Source organism: Choloepus didactylus, chromosome 3, assembly GCF_015220235.1.
Source record: "Choloepus didactylus isolate mChoDid1 chromosome 3, mChoDid1.pri, whole genome shotgun sequence".
NCBI classification, from domain to species: Eukaryota; Metazoa; Chordata; class Mammalia; order Pilosa; family Megalonychidae; genus Choloepus; species Choloepus didactylus.
Genome location: NC_051309.1, coordinates 212,632,970 through 212,647,284, shown reverse-complemented (window position 1 = coordinate 212,647,284; position 14,315 = coordinate 212,632,970). Strand labels below are relative to the sequence as shown.

Genomic DNA, 14,315 nt, shown 5'->3' with positions numbered 1-14,315 from the left:
CAAAACTCTTGAGAAAATGCTTTGACTTTAGTGAAAAAGTCTTATGTTTTAAAGGATACTCTTTGGAAATAACATATAGCAAAAGAAAATCTTGAAATGTTCACACTTTTGCTTGGGCTTCATTGTGAGTTAAAATATAACAAGTCTCAAGTCTTACTGAAAACCATCTGGAAAAACTGCTGACAAAAATGACTAGGTGAGGGACACTTTCTCTCAAGTATCTGCTCAGTCTGAGAATATGATTTTGAGAAAAGAAGAACTCTGAAAGCACAGTTTGATGATATGCTAGCAATGAGATACACTAAACTACCCTAGGAAACTTGAGGATTTCTGAGAAAGAAGAGTATCCTATCATTCATAGGAAAGCAATAAACATTTCACTGTAGTTGCTTGTGTATAAACAAGCATTTTCTTATTTAATGAACATGAACAGCAAGGGCAGAAGTGATCTAATTTCAGTGTAAATTAAGATCCAACACAGATCTGATTATTTGTAAAGAGAAAAAAATAACAAAAACAAGCATAGGTTGCACATCAAAGAGGTGTATTTCATTCTTTACTTTTACTTCAACAACAGCATTTTAATAAATACATAGATCCAGAAAAGAAATGATTAACATGTTTGAACAATTCTATAAATGCTAATAAGAGTGCATGTTGGTTCAACCCTTTTGGAAAACTGTTTTTGCAGTGTATAGTGATGTCAAAGATGCACATACCCACTGACCCAGTAATTCTATTTCTAGGTTTACGCTCTAGAGAAACAAGTGCACAAAGGAACCAGAAAACACACAGAAGAATGTTTATAGCAGCCCAAAACTGAAAACAACCCAACGGCCATCCAAAGTAGGATGGATAAACAAATTGTGGTACAGCCATACAATGGAATTCTTCACAATAGTCAATGAATGAACTACAGCTGAATATACAACATAAAGTTGAGAAAAAAAGCAAAATAAATAATACAGCCATTATGATGGCTTTTCATTTCATTATATCATATCCAAAAACAGGGAAAACTAAATTATCTGGTATAAGGATATATATATAAATATTAAAGCTATAAAAAAAAATCCAAGAAAATGATTACCATGAAAGTACAAGTTATGAATAACTCTGGGAGGAAGGATATTGGGTAGAAGTTACAAGGATATTTACTTTAAAACAATTTGCTAAACTGTACTTTTTAATATAAATATTTCTCAGTTTTAAAAAGTTACAACTATATATATATATTTATCTTTTTAAAGAAAAGCAACTTTTCTTATAAAACTATTTTAGGATGTGCTTCACCAAAAAAGAGGTATAAATGGAGAAAGAAGATAACACAGGCTCTAGCATACAGCAGAGAAGCAAATGATATCCTTAGGATGATTTTAGAAGAAGCCTGAAGAACAAACGATTCAGATTAGAACAAAATTAAAGGCTCCAGGAAGGCAGTCTCCAAGGTCAAAAGGGAAAAGAGAAAGAAAAAAAAGGAAAAACAAAAAAAACTGAGATGAGTATTGAGATTTACAGTTGGAATGGAGAGTAAACAACTAAAGAAGTCAATTACTAAATCTGGGAGAATGTTGTGAATATTCTCCATGGAAATAAGAACGTAAACACTGAATAATGATTTGACTACCAATGTAACTATATTAGAAAGATGTAGGGAGGAGAATCATATTCTGTTGCATATTTCTTAAATACAAAAAATTCAAGAAACAGTTTAAAACATGTAATTTACAAATATGAAGGTAAATACTAGAAGAATTAAATCAAAAAAAAAAAAAAAAAAAAAAAAAAAGAAAAGAAAAGAAAAGTTGAAGTGCCTGCTTCAGGAGAATAGGAAATTAGTACTGGTGAGGCTGCGATAAAGGCTGTCATTTGATACAAGTCCTGTAGTCTCATTTGAAAAATTTACCCTACATACATGCATTACTTTGATAGAAAGTAAACTAAAATTGAATTTTTTAAAAAACATATTTTATAAAAAGCAAAGCCAATTCTAAAATAAAGTTGACTTAAAAAAAAGAAAAAAAAGGAAAGACAGTGGGGAGTACTTATGCCAAAACGAGCCATATATTAAATACTCCTACAATTTGAAAACCCTATCACTGAAGACCTTTTAAATAAAGGTAATAGGTTGAATGAGAAAAATGGCTTACCTTTCTCAACTAATTTGAACATAACTAATTTGAGAAGAATCAACTAGTTATAGGGACTTTTTTTTATGAAAAGTATCTGATAAAACCATAACAATGCAATTATAACAAGCAAAATAGAATAAATTTATAATTAAGAGCAGTACAATCAATAAAACATAAAAATTTTACCTTGTAAAAGTTTCCATATGACTTTCGAATATTGATCCACTTTTTAGCAAAAACAGGGTATCTGAGCCTGCTGAGTTGGCACTGAATGTTCAGGAACTTACTCATATCCCATGAACTTATAAAAAAAACAAAAAAAACAATTAATAAAATAAATGCTATACTACTCTTACAAATGATTATTTTAAGTCAATCTACTTGTTTTTATTAACAATTATGTCAACTTTCTCACATTCACATGTAACATCAGGCTTGGAAAATTAACTTCCATTCTCCAAAATGCTAATTCAAAAATAAACGTTAAAAAGCATTTTTAAGAAAAACAGAAGTTAAAATACAATCTGTTCTGCCAGCATGTTTCTACCACATCAACCAACTTAAGTGATTAAATAGCAGTATATTGACTGAATAATGTGGAAACTGTGTTAGCTCATATAAGGTTTTTCCTAGGCAAGCAGAGTTAGAAAAATGGCAGTAGAAATTATACCCTTCAGCAGGAAAGAAAAAAGCCCTTAACTCAGCTGCTACACTGGTAGCAGGAGAACTTTCTATCATGTGTTAGGAAAACTAAAAACTGGTGCCTGAATGCCATGCATCTATTGCTTCTGTACATTCTTAATATCCTCTAAGGCAACTTCCACCTATCCTGAGGTGATCCCTGCACCAGTCAAGTTATTTCTGGAGGTATCAATTATTATTTTTGTTAGTGCTCTGGTTACAAAATTGTGTAGGTTTTGAAAGATCTGTCCAAGAATATGAGGTGTTTGCAGAGCTGCATATACTGTGCTATGGCAGCAACATTTCTCAATCATGTTTAACATCAATAACAGAGCCCAAAGAGGTTCATGAATATCTTCCAAACTTACTTCTAAATCTAACATAATTATGACACGATTAAATTAAATGCTTTTTTTTCCTATTGTCTGTAAGAATCTTTTAAATCCTTTATGTAGGTGACATCTCAGCTTTAGGGTACAATCTGTCCACAGTTTGAAAGAGAAGTTCATGAGAACTCTGTTCCTCAACTTTAAATGGCATTATAGTACAAGAGGTGCCTTGATACAAGCCTATTATCCTTATTTTAATCTTTTGGATCTCTCCTCTAGCTTTTCATTTTAGTAAGTGCCTATTAAACATATTCTTTGAGCCTAGCACTACAGTATTATGGAAGTAAGTACTATGGAAGTATTATGAAAGACTATCAAGTAGCAAAAGTCTTTGCTCTCAAAGGATCTGTCATCTTCTTGCGAAAATAGGTCTTACATACATAAAGTGTCAATATTAGAATATATGATCAGATGCCAACATGAATGGTACATACCAGAGAGGCTGTAAGACTTCAAGAGAAAAAAAGATCAATGTGGGTTGTAGTGTCTGGGGTAAAACACAAGGTAGGCTTTGAATAATGAAGTAGTCAAGGAAGAGAGCCTTTCGGTAGAGAGGAAAGTGCGAATAGAACACAGAGAAAGGATAAAACCATGGTGATTCATGGGCCAGCCTCACTAGATTAAAAACAAAATAGCTGCAGTTGGATTAGGCAAAATGGGTAGAGAGGACTGGATGAGAGAGTTTAGACTTTTCTTGAGCAAGGAAGGGTCATGATAAAATCAAGGTTTTAGGAAAGTTGTTTTATTATTATGTTAATATTTATCTTTCTCCAGTCCTAGATTAGACTATCTTTGTCACTTTTGCTCCTCTCTCTTATCCACAGGATTCAAAATTTAAGTGAAAGGAAAAATAGAGTCTCCTATGGGGTAAATCTAAGGATTTTCAGCAAATAATATTTTTGTGGCTATTCTAAAATGCAAATGAATAAGAACGTTTTTAATCTTAAAAGGTAGATTTTTAAAAAGATAATTTTCCTAAATACTTACCCATCTGTTAATATGGAATATTTATACTTTGTTCCTAATTCCTTCAATTTCATCCAATCAATTACTTTTCTTAGTACCTGAGGGAAGGTATCAGCTCTGTCTACCTGATCCTAAGGATATAAAAATGAGATATATAAAAATCAGGGCAGCTACATGTAGTCTTACATTCCCTCTGTCTCATATGGCTGCCCTTTTTATATATGCCCATAATATCTGGGAAAAAACAGTGATTTCTCAGTCTTTCTAACTATACTGCAACCACAGGTTTATTCTGTCTGCCTTTCTGACTTCTGATTATAAGTGTGCTGAGGACAGAGGCTGCCTTGACTGGTCTTTGTATCCCTCGTGCCTAGCACGGATCCTCCGTAAGTATTAGACACTTAAATATTTGTTGACTCAATGAATGAAGGAACTAACTAAATGATCAAAGGACCTACCACATCAGAACACAGAGACCTAAAAATAAAATTAAGCTACATATATGGTCAGGCTATAAACAAATACATTTTAAAACTTCATCTACAAGTTAGACATGGTAATACTTTATTAATGCTACCTCTACCTTCGTCATTACAACTCCTTAAAAGGGCTGAGAAAAATTTTCACAGGGATGGCAAATTTGCTTTTCTATTTTTTTTTTAAATAGCATAATATGAAAGGTCTTTACCAAGCAAGGAAAGCACTGTATTAATTTAAATTATTTACAATAACAATATTTTTTAAAACTATCCATAACATAAATCACCAATTTCAAAATCTCTTTCAGACTCCTAGAAAAAAGAACAAGGAATTATAACCTGAGTAATTCCAGTAAGATTGATGCAGAATTCAGAAAGTTGTGAGTTAATCTCTGGTCTCACATACTGTTGAAATGTATCTTCCTTCAAGGGAAAAATATCAAGTTAAAATATTTTATGAGTAAGACACATTATACATGATACATGACAAATTCAGTCACACAAGGATGTAATTTTGTATGTTCTTACAGAATGGACCTTTTCAGAGTTTTAACAATTTAACAATATTTCCCCACCCCCAAAGTACTCTTTTTACTAATTCTTTAATTAATTCATTTCAGTTTTTTAAATTTTAAGATAAAGCAAATATTTGAAAGTAAGCCTTCAAACCAAAATTTAAATAAACATTTTCCCGAGGAGCATAATGTTGACTTCTTTGGTAATATTTTAAAACTATAAAGATTATTAATACAACCTATACTTTAAGATACTAAAAGAATTAAAAATAAATTATTTTGAAGAAATGCCAATCTCATTTATTCCTGGATAGACCTTATTTTCATATAAAATTTCCACTGAATGAATTCTGAAGTCCAAATACGACTCTGCGATACATAGTAGTTTAAGGATCAATACAACTATATTTTGCAGCAGTTTTTAACTTCTTTAAGAAATTTTCATGCTTGCCTTATTTTATTCTCACAACTCTAATCTATATGAGGTCAATACTGTTATTATCATCAGAATCAGATCTCTACGTCACTGATACAAAATAATTAGAATACTCAAGCTCATAGAGTCAGAATCTAGAATATAAGTTACCAGGGGATAGAGTGGAGGTAGGGAATGAGAAGTGAATGCCTAAATTGTACAGAGTTTCTATTTGGGTTGATTGTAAAGTTTTGATAATTAATGGTGGTAATGGTAGCACAACATTGTGAATATAATTAACAGCACTGAATTACATATGTGAATGTAGTTAAAAGGGGAAATTTTATGTTGTATATATGCTACTAGAATAAAAATAAAAATAAAAAAAAACATGGGACTGTAAAACACAAACAGTAAATCCCATTGTAAATGATGGACTACAATTAATAGTATAATTATGAAAATGTTCTTTCATGAATTTTAACAAATTTGCCACACTAATGCAAAGTGCTAATAACAAGGTGGTATATGGGAACTCTGTATCTTATGCATGATTTTTCTGTAAACATACAACTTCTCTGGGGGAAAAAAAAAAAAATCAAATCTCTAAGTGCTTTTTTCCTATAGTCCAATATGACCTCCCTAAACCAGAACACATTAAGTCACTTTTTTTAAAATTAAGGACAATTTCAAACTCTAAAGGTAGACAGCAATTGTTAACCCTAGGTAGATAAGGAGAAAAAGACAAAGAATACTCTTTATGGCAGAAGATAAAAACATTAAGAGAAGTAAATATCTATACTGTTTAAGAATAAATTCTTTCTACACACTAATCTATTAAGCAGGATAACTGTAAATGGATACCAACAATTGTATAAGAGTAAAACTGCGGAACAGGAAAGAACACTTGAAATTCAAAGGTGAGACACTATTTATCAGACATATTGCAGAAGGAAGCAGTCCACATAACTGAATTTTACAGATAAATGAAGTCTGTATTCTTTTAAGTATCAATATATTTTTTAAATAAAAATATTTCAAAAAATATAGCACAACTTACCTTGCCATTACAAGCAGACAACACTAAATATAAGAAATATAAATAAAATTTTATTCCCTATTTGTTGCTTTTAACAGAATGATGCTACAGAGAACTATTCGTTCACTGACCAAATATTTAATAACCACCTAAGTAAACTGCATATAAATTGAAAGGTGATACAGATACCATTACTTGGCCAAGCTGACACATGTATTTAACCAACAAAGCCCACCCCTTGTCAACCTGGCACCCAAACACATCTCCTTAAGCCATATTTAACTTCTAAATAAAAGCAGTAAGTCATATTTTCACCTAACAATACTCAACTGTCCTGCATACAACCAGAAACACAACAACGTTCCCCAGAATATGGTGCAAGTCCTTGGGTAATATTCACTCTTAAAGTTGATATCCAATAATTTAAATACTGCGACATAAAGTTAATGCAACTTGTGTCATATGATAAGGTGATAAATAGGGAAGAAAACAAAGATATTTGCTTTTGGCATACATACATATTCATAACAAAACAAGGAAGAAATATTCATAACAATTACAGTCCTCTTTCTGTATCTGGTCATGTGGTCATAGCTCATATTTATAACTACCTTCTTCCACTACTTATTCCATATTACCTTTACCCTCAGCAACACCTGGTTAAGTCTGTGATAATCCACTGTCATCCTCCAAGATCCACCTATTTTTTTCAAAGGTCAAACAGGAGATTTGAATGGGGATGTGGTGGGAATCACCACACATACATCCTTCAAGAACTCAATGGTGGCACTAATTGCTGCAATCCATCGTGGAATACAGTATTGCTTTTGATTTACTATTTTGCTAGGCAGTCAGTTCTAGTGGCTTCCACTTGTCCTTTCCTTCCATAATAGCCCTCATTTCACAGTGGGGATTCTGCCAGTTGCTGAGTATGTCTATTCCAATTATGCATTCCAGAACTGGGGAAATAAACAGAGAATGGTTCTGGGACCACACTGGACCCACTGTGAGCTGGATCTGAGCTAAAACTCCATTGATCATCTGACCTCCATAATCCTCTACTGTGAGTAGTGGACCACAGTGACATTTTAGGTCTCCTGGAATTAATATCACTTCCAAACTGGTGACTAATAATCCCTGAAATGTCTGATCATTTCCTTTTCCTCAATGCAAAGTCACCCTGTATTTTTCCTCTAATGCAGCATTACCCTGAAAAAAGGTTGAAGGTCTCTCTGGGGAAGGTTGGGAAAAAGATTAACAGTATAAATTTTTGGTAGTCTAGCAGGGTCTTTCCCCAAGGAGACCTGGCCTTCCCTTCATTCAAGAGGCTCTTGGTCAATACACTGTCTCAAGCCTGATTCTGGCTATACATTGTAGGTAGTTACAATCGGATTACCTGAAGGATGGAGTGTGCAAAAGAAAGAGAGGAACTGAAGATGTCTCCAAACTTTCTTGCCTAAACAGCAGAAGAATAGAACATCGTCAACTGAAGGAAAAAGACTGGTTGGAGGAGGATCATGAGAGATCAGCAATTATATTTTTGACACGCTATGGCTGAGATGTCTATTAATATCCAAGTATAGAAGTCTAGTGACAGCTTGGTATAGGAGTCTAACTTCAGAATTAGACCCTCAAGCCCATGGTCAATTGATACTTGACAAGGATGCCAAGTCCACTCAACTGGTAAAGAATAGTCTTTTCAAAAACTGATGCTGGGAGAACGGGATAACTATATCCAAAAGAATAAAAGAAGATCCCCACACCTCACACATTATACAAAAATTAACTCAAAATGGATCAAAGACCTAAATATAAGAACCAGGACCACAAAACTCCTAGAAGAAAATGTAGGTAAGCCTCTTCAAGATCTTGTGGTAGGCAATGGTTTCTTAGACTTTACACCCACAGTACAAGCAATAAAAGAAAAACAGGTAAATGGGACCTAACTCAAAATAAAAAAACTACTGTGCTTCCCACTTTGTCAAGAAAGTGAAAAAGCAGCCTAAGCAACAGGAGAAAATATTTGAAAGTCACATTTCTGGTAACGGTTTAATATCCAGAATATGCAAAGAAATCCTACAATTCAACAATAAAAAAGACAGACAATCCAATTTAAAAATGGTCAAAAGACTTGAATAGATATTTTTCCAAAGAAGAAATACAAATGGCCAAAAAGCACATGAAAGATGCTCAACATCACTAGCTATTAGAGAAATGCAAATCAAAACCACAATGATATATCATTTCGCAACTACTAGAATGGACCATTAAAAAACAGAAAGCTACATGTGATGGAGAGGACGTGGAGAAACAGGGACACTCATTCACTACTGGTGGGAATTTAAAATGGTGCAGTCACTGTGGAAGACAGTTTGGTGGTTCCTCAGGAAGCTAAGTATAGAACTGCCACATGATCCAGCAATTCCAATACTGGGTATATACCCAGAAGAACTGAAGATAGGGATGCACACTGATGTTCACAGCAGCATTACAGTTGCCAAAAGATGGAAAAAAAGCAAGTGTCCATCAACTGATGAACAGATTAAAAAAATGTGGTATGTACATACAATGGAATATTATTCTCCTGTAAGAAGGAATGGACTTCTGATCATGCAACAACATGGATGAACCTGGAGGACAGTATGTTGAGGGAAATAAGCTAAACACCAAAGGACAAATATTGCACAATCTCATTAATACGAACTAAGTATAATAAGCAAACTCATAAAGTTAGAATCTAGAATATAGGTTACCAGGAGATGAACAGGGGTCGAGAATGGGGAGATGATGCATAATTTGTGCAGAATTTCTACTTACGGTGATTGGAAATGTTTGGAAATAGATAAGAGGTGATGGCTGCACGTTACTGTGAGTATAATTAGCAGTGCTGAATTCTGTGTGTGAATGTTGATGAAAGGGGCAGTTTTAGACCACATATGTTACTAAAAGGAAAACCAGAGGATAAAACATGAGACTGTGTAACTTGGTGAACCCTGTAATGGATGTTTGTGGTAAATAGTACAAATGTAAGAATGTTCTTTTATGAACTATAACACATATATGTCACTAGTACAAAGTGTTAATAGGATAGCATATGGGAAAAAAATACACCTAATGCAAATTATGGACTATAGTTAACTAATATTTTAATGTTCTTTGAATATAAACAAATCTATAGAGACAGAATTAGATTAGTGGTTATATAGGGCTGGGGAAGGATACAAGGATTGGAGGTAACTGCAAAGAGGTCTGGAATTGTTCTTTTTTGAGTAATCAAAATGTTCTAAAATTGATTGTGGCAATGCATGCACAACTCAGTGATTACAGGAAAAGCCAATGACTGTACATCTTGGATGAATTGTATAGTATGTGAACATATCCCAATAAAACCGCTTTGAAAAAATTACAAACAACCAAGAAGCATTAAAAAAAATTTCTGATATCAGGGGCTCCACAGCAAAACAATTAAATCAGAATCTCTAGGACAGGATTTTTTTTAAACTCTCCAGGAGATTTTGATGTCCAGACAGATATGTATTCTAAGCAAACTAACAGAAAAAAAAGCATAATTTTAGCTACCAGAAAAGAAATACAAACTCTGAAGCTATTTCATTATAGCCTTTCTATGAATCAAGCTGATACAAGGTACAGTGGGGCCTTGAATCTACAGGGGATATGTTCAAAGTCCTAGCGTGGATGGCTGAGATCACAGATATAAGTGAACACCATTACCCTACCAAACACTGTAGCACAGTTACTTTTTTAGTCTGAGGTGCAATAGAAAAACTAGCATGAATTTTGTCTTTATGTTTCATCACTTCATGAATTGAAGATTCATTCTTGCCATACAACCTGGCAATCTCTGCCTATGATTTTCTTTCTTTTTCAATCATGTCAAAAATTTTTACTTTTTCACTAACAGAAAGCATTTCACAGCTTCTTTTAGGCTGAGAAGACTACCAGCACCACTACTCTAGCACTTTGGGGCCACTATTATAGTAAATAAGGGCTTTCTTAAACAAAGGCAATGCAATAACACTACAATGAATGTGATCCAATCAAGGAAAACACTAGAGACGTGGGCATGGAGACAGAGAAATGAGTCATGTATTGGGCAGGCAGACTTCACTCTGTTACGGCCTATACTTGCTTCATGCGCAGTCTGGTATTTATGAACTGTTTATTTTTTTATTTTCTGGAATTTTCCAATTTGTTTCATTTTTTTCCCCATATGTAACTGAATCAGTAGCTAACAAATCAGTGGATACAGAAACACACCTAACAAACACCAGAATAGTTCCTGCTAAAAATAAATTAAAATATAACAATTCACTTACTATTTCTAAGGTATGAGTATTCAGTAAAACAACAGGAAATTCAATTATTTCATGTATGAACTCAGGTGGGTTACCCTCTTCACAAGTTGCTTCAAAGTCGATAATACAAATGTAGTCGTAGTAACTGTCAGCGCAATTGTTCTCTTTCAACATCAGCTTCTGCTTCTTATAATAATTTTTTAGCCTCTTCTTTAGTACATCCTTTACTCCTCTGAAGAAAAATAAGAATAAAATTTACTCTCAGGTGAGCTTCAGAGTCAATAATGTAAATTCTTACCTGCTGTCACAGGGTAGAACACTGACAGCTAATGCATAATTTAGCAAATGTTTGCTAAAATAAATGTAAGGAATGGAAGACTCAAAGATAAGTTAGCAAAGAACTACTTTAAAAAAAGCTTAACAGTATTTATACTGGATTGATTATCTTAAATGGTACATTTAAGAAAAGACATCCTATGTAGGACACACAACAATGTTTTTCTTTGCAAGTAACTTCAAACCATTAGCCTTGTCAGCATAAACGTCTGACACAGCCATATTACCTTACATATTAAAATAGTGTGCATGAGATAAAAACTGAAATTAATGTTCAATGATTCGATGGATGAAATACAAATATCAGAGTATGAAAATTCAAGTAAACAGAACATATTATGCTATCTCTTTCCTTTCTTTGGCCTTTTATAAGTTAGATAACCCCAAAAATCCCCATCAATATAAAAGCATTATGAGCTTAGCATATAAAGTTAAATGTCTATTAGTTATTTAACTAGGAAAACTAATTTAGAAGGTACTTTAAATTCTGGCAAGAGGAACATTGTCATGTTCAGTAGTTTCGTAACTGGAAGGTTTCTTAATCTAACACGGATAGAATATAGTTTAGGGAATTCCAGTATTACAGGGCTCTTTAAAAAAATATGTTCCACAAATGGTGCAGGGGGGAGGGAGAGGGAAAGGAGCCTTCTTAATAGGTATGGATGGTTGGTAATGGCAGCAATGTTCTTCAAACAGTATGCATTTTTTCGAAAACTTACAAGTTGCAACTAGTGGTTAGACTCCCTTCAAAGTGTTACTAGGTTGAATCCTAATGATGACTTGAGTAAAAAAAAATGGTAGGAAAAGTAAGAGGATCTAAATTGTAAGGCACTTTGGTCAGATAGTGCACTTTGGTCATTTAGTGACTAATAAAAAAAATTTTCATAGAATTTTTTTTTTCTAAACCTTTTGCTTTCCTTTTTAAATTACCACTGAAACACTGAAAAGGAATCCTATCCATGAAAATACCCATAATCAACCAGCTGTTTTAAGGCAAAAATGTCTTAATTTGCTCATCTGTTTGAGATATTCTAGATTAGCAAAGCCTAGAAAGAAAAATCTTATCTCCTTTTACACTAAGGCATTGTTTGTGCCCCTCTGTTATCAAGTAATTGCTTCAGATTACTTTCTTTTTTTTCCCCCCTTTCTTTTGGAGCAACAATACTTACTTTAAGGTTCCCTGCAACCCAGATCCCCTTCCCATATTCTCTACGCAGTTAATAGTAAAACCAATTTATAACCAGTTGCCTAGGCTAGAAACCTATCATCTTTAACATTTCCCCTTCCCCTCCATATCCAAATAATCACCATCTTTGCCAATTCCAATGCAGAAAAACACTGAGAATTTGGTTCTCTTTCTCTCTGCTATGGTTCCCACTAAGTTCTTAGACTATGGCAAATGCCTCCACTATTGTAATCCTCCTATTCATTCTTTATCTTACTTCAGAACTAAGTACTAATGCCATCTTCCTGCTTAAATATCTTCAATGGCTCTCTTCTGCTTACAAGGTAGAACCCAGACTTCAGCATAGAGCTCCTTTACAATGTGGCTTTAAGCTATCATTTCAGTATCATCTTCAAATGTTCCCTTTCCCCCATGGTACATCTTATGCTGCAGATAAAACATACTACAAGTCATTATTCATTGATCATGTGGTACACTTCCATGTTCTATAACTACAGTTGTACAACAGTTGAAGAAAAGGCAATTGTGCAGCAGAAAATAGACAATCAACAATTAGAGTAGTTTTTTAGTTCTTTTTGCCAGAAATACCCTCCCTCTTTTTTCTTGTTTAGCCCATCAATTCAAATGTCACCTTCCTGAATTCCTGAGACAGACTCTCTTCTGTATTCTCATGGTACTTAGCCAGACCTCCAATATAGTATTTGTCACTTTGTATGGTGCTTGCTTGTGTGTTTTCACAAAAGACTGTGAGCTTTCTGAAGTGGGGAAAATATCTATCCGTATTTACCTTTACAACTTCAAATCCTAATACAGTGCTTAGAATGCAATATGTATTTTTCAAATAAATGTTTAAACATACATCTAGATATCTAGCTCCCATGCAAGCCAGGAGCAAGCAAATGATCTCTGAACCTGGAAAGAACAAATATTTTGCTCAGCAAATCTTCTGTAGGCTATAGGTTGTACCTGGAAGAGTCAGGGGGAAATGTGGTAAAATTTTTCTTCACGAAGAAGAAAGTCATCCAAGCACTCTAGAAAGGAAAAGTAAATATTTGTGCTCTTCTGAAAAGTTGTAAAGCTCCATTTTGAAGCAAAGAAGAGGACTACTACTTAGAATAAGGATTCAAGGATGCTCTGAAACAATAACAGTTTTCATCTATTTTACGTAGTCAATTTTTTCTTGATGCATAGCGGTTCTATTGTCTATCAAAAATCTACATATTTTCCGGATTCAAAATGTCATTCCTGTTCCAAGCCCTAAGAAAAGAATCTCTGAAAGTATAAGTTAAGTCAAAACAAAGTGATTTCCAAAAAATTATTAAAAACTTGGGTATGTGCACATCATAATTAAAGACCCACACACGAGACAGTTGGCTAAACTGCAATGTTTTCTGTTTTCTCATTCAATATATACCATTAAATGCACAATGTATGACATTCTATATATTTTTAGAAACAAACAAAAAAATTTTTGCTGATAGGTGAATGCTTTTCATCATGTTGTTTCTAACAAACCTACTTTACAAAAGCAATCAAATGGCCAAAAGAAAACAAAAAAGAAAATATTCAACCTCATTAATAATCAAAGAAATGAAAAATAAAATAAGATACAATTATCCATCAACCAATGAGCAACTAAAAAAAAATCAAATAAAAACACACTTCATTAAGAAAATGAAAACACAATCGATAAGAGACTGGGAAAAATATTTCTACAACACATATCTGACAAAGGAGTGGTATCCAAATTACATAAAGAACTCTTAAAACTCAACAAGAAAACAAACAACCCAATTTAAAAAATGTATAAAAGATTTGAATAGACAACTTACTAAAGATACAAAAATGGCAAGTAAACATA

General features: G+C 33.4%; 1 protein-coding gene across 2 annotated transcripts in view; it reads right to left on the bottom strand.

The window, feature by feature from the left end:
* ERI1 (exoribonuclease 1) overlaps positions 1–14,315 on the bottom strand; it is a 50,220-nt gene that overhangs the window by 29,021 nt on the left and 6,884 nt on the right. For both annotated transcript variants that reach the window (XM_037831277.1, XM_037831278.1), the window contains exons 3-6: positions 10,954–11,164; positions 4,987–5,070; positions 4,190–4,299; positions 2,319–2,433 (exon numbers count right to left, since the gene is read on the bottom strand). In XM_037831277.1, coding sequence (XP_037687205.1) covers positions 2,319–2,433; positions 4,190–4,299; positions 4,987–5,070; positions 10,954–11,164 — 520 coding nt within the window. The remainder of the gene's footprint in view (positions 1–2,318; positions 2,434–4,189; positions 4,300–4,986; positions 5,071–10,953; positions 11,165–14,315) is intronic.